The following is a 3,202-nucleotide window of genomic DNA, read 5'->3' as shown; positions in this document are numbered from 1 at the left end:
GATAGATAGATAGATAGATAGATAGATGGATGGACTTTATTGTCTGTCCCAAATAGATTTGAAGCCGTTAAAAAGTTAAACAGAAGTCACTGCACAAACGTCATCAGCAGCTGAACACGGTCCAGATCAGGGCTGCACCATCGGCAGCCTTTGTCCAGGTGTGTGTTGAACATGACAGCCTGAGGGGGGCGCTGCTGTGACGGCAGACTGTTGGTCACATGACGACACCTGGTCATGTTTGTAGAATCTATAAATCTGATCTTAGTGCAGCTCATCAGACTGAACACAAAGTTAACACACACACACACACACACACACACACACACACACACACACAGAGACACCTACACACACACACACACACACACACACACACAGAGGAGTCACAGTTCAAGGTCCGGTCCACACTAAGTGCTGTAGCAGAGCTGTAGAGCTGTAATGCTGTCAGCTCCCAGCAGGCGGCACTGCCTCCTGCCGCTTTACTTCTCCTTCGTCTTGGCGTCGTACGTCCCGGCGTTCTTGTAGGCTCCCACGTATCCCGTGTTCTCCACCAGCTCCTCGCGGCCCTCGCGGCCTCGGCCCTTGCCGCTCTCGTCGAAGCGCTCCTTGTGCGAGCCGGTGTAACGGGTGGTGTCGGTGAGTCGGTCCACCGCCGCCGTCTTCGACACTTTCTGATGGAACACAAAGGAAAAGGTAACAAACTTGGACGGTGCCTCTGAACCTGAGGGAGGCGCTGCAGAGCTCAGCTCCTGTTCACAACGTATCTGTTAAAAAAAGCGAAAAGTCTTTGAAGTATATTTTAATTTATTTTATATTATTTTGTTTTTCGACTCGGCCGTGAAGGGGAAGAACTGTTTGAGGCTTTTCAACTTCTCCGAGTGGAACATTCAAAGCACTGCCGCACATGAGGCTGGAGGTCCAGCTGGTCCCACCTGGACTTCAGGTGAAGATGCTGTTTGATGCAGATGACTGAGCTGCAGCAGCTGTTTACTCAACGTGGCTGCTTTGGTTGAAGCGCTGCTGCCTTTGCGCTCGATGTCAACTGTAGCTGTGGATCTTCACAGGATCTAAACCCAGAGATGGAACCTGTGTTCACATCTCATCGGTTCTTGACTGTAAAATCCCAGAACTTTCTTTAGCGTCATGACTAAATCTCTCAGACTGTGATGTCTAGAACCAGTGGTCCTGGTCTCACCGTCACACCGGCGTTGGTGGGCTCCTGACCCTCCACCAGCTGGTAGATCGACTGCAGCGCCTCGTCCTTACTTTGGCCTTTGAACCTCTTGGGAGCGAGGTCCTCCAGAGCTCTGCGAAACTCCTCGTAGGTGATGATCCGAGACGTCTTCTGCCTGCAGAAACACCAAGAGTTCAGTCCCACAGCCTCCCAGCAGAACACTTGACTATTAGGAAAGAAGTGAAGAGTTCATTTGCAAAGGCAGATACCTGCATCTCCACAAACCTTCATAGACCCATTGTTCCATGGTCTACCTGAGACAACCAGGCAGAATCCAGGTGTCTCTGTTGTCCTTCCTGCTGAGTCAGCGTCAGTCTGACGTCGTCTCAAGCAAACAACAAAATACGTTTTCTGAAAATCTACAAAAATGGACTCATCTGTTTTTGCAAGTGAACTCTTCCAGCACTCTATAACTTCAAAGGTTGGGAGAGATGCTGGAGGTCCGGTTCGGTCCGAAGCTCTGGCATGTCAGTTTTTATTACATATACGATAGTACGACCCGTCGGGTCCACATCAGTCAGGCACAAACACTCACTTGACTTTGGAGAAGACGATGTCCACGTCGGTGCCGGTCACGCTCTTCCCGTCCACGATCTTACAGTCTTTGCACAGCTTGGCCCAGTTCTTCCCGTTCAGCTCCTTCCCCGTCGCCTTCATGTCTCCGTGGACGGCGAACTTCCTGAAGGCCGCGAGGAGCTGGTCCATGTCCGAACTCTCCGCCATGATGGGAAATATCTACAGAGCTGAGCAGAGAGAAAGCAGCTCAGTCAACAGAACACCCAGCGGACCAGCACCGGCTTCATCGGACTTGTCCTGCTGGTGTAGTGAAGGTTCTGAGAAACCTGGATCCTTTCACTGTTTGGATCAACAAACCTTCAAGTGTTTCACATGAAAGAATGGTTCTGGTTCTGGTTCGGGTTTAACCTGGCGTCAGCCTGAGTCAGCTGGCTGGGATAGGCTCCGCCCCCGATACCTGAGCGAGGGTTCAGGTGTGCAGATTGTGACGGACTGAATTTATCAGCCAGGAAGCTGGAGGATGTCTGAACTCTGTGCTTCTGGGCAGCTGTGTGGAACCAGAACTGGACCTGCAGTCAGACGTGACCTCACTCTCGCTCTGCTGCGACTTCACACTGACGCAACCCTCACCACTGATCGTCATGGAGACCGAGGTGCTGCACAACACTGTTGTGTTTTCATCGCAAGACACACCAGACCAGTCCAGAACCACACCAGAACCAGTCCACAACCACACCAGAACCAGTCCAGAACCGCACCAAAAGCACTTCAGAGCCCGTCCAAAACCACTTCAGAACCATTCCAATACCAGTTCAGAACCAGTCCAGAAGCACACCAGAGCCACTTCAGAGCCGGTCCATAACCAGTCCAGAACAATGTCCAGAACCGTTCTGGATCATGAGAAGAGACAGAGACAGAGCGACTCCACAGAACAACTGTGTGATCCTTCAACATGACCCAGAACTGGGCCTAATTAAAATCCAAAACCTGGAGGACCAGAACCAGGTTCAGGTCGCTGTGATCAGATGACTAGTCAGCAGACAGACTAAACCCTGGACCAGTGGGCCGGTTCAGCTCCAGCGCTGGTCACCAGAAGGCTGACCTGAACCAGCACCAGAACGTTGTTCAGCCCTGAATCCTGTCTGCAGGTATTAGAGCGACACGTCACCTGACAGGCGAGACTCGGGGCTCAGTATGGGTTTGATGAAATGTTTTAAAAAAACATCCTGATGAAGACAGAACCTGCAAACCTCAGTGAAGTGATGTTTAAATGATTCCAGCTTCACAGCCAAAGAACCAGCGAGAACGTTTAAAGGTTCTGATGAGCTCATGATTCAGATTCTTTTCTTCTTTTAACAGTCACCAAGAAAACAACAACTTTCAGTCCTTCATTTAAAACAGCAGAAATCTGATCAGAGTCACACTGTCACGGTTAGGGACACACACACACAC

At 50.7% G+C, this 3,202-nt stretch overlaps 1 protein-coding gene across 1 annotated transcript; it reads right to left on the bottom strand.

The window, feature by feature from the left end:
- Positions 1-244: 244 nt before the first annotated feature.
- tppp3 (tubulin polymerization-promoting protein family member 3) lies at positions 245-1,977 on the bottom strand. Its single transcript, XM_008304954.1, has 3 exons — positions 1,770-1,977; positions 1,196-1,349; positions 245-671 (listed from the first exon to the last, which is right to left on the bottom strand). The coding sequence occupies exons 1-3, from the start codon at positions 1,955-1,957 to the stop codon at positions 480-482; spliced, it is 534 nt and encodes a 177-aa protein (XP_008303176.1). The 5' UTR covers positions 1,958-1,977; the 3' UTR covers positions 245-479.
- Positions 1,978-3,202: the final 1,225 nt, after the last annotated feature.

This window comes from Stegastes partitus, unplaced genomic scaffold, assembly GCF_000690725.1.
Source record: "Stegastes partitus isolate 25-593 unplaced genomic scaffold, Stegastes_partitus-1.0.2 Scaffold2363, whole genome shotgun sequence".
Lineage (NCBI taxonomy): Eukaryota > Metazoa > Chordata > Actinopteri > Pomacentridae > Stegastes > Stegastes partitus.
Note: the sequence above shows the minus strand (reverse complement) of the source record. Positions and strands in the feature narration are given on the sequence as shown.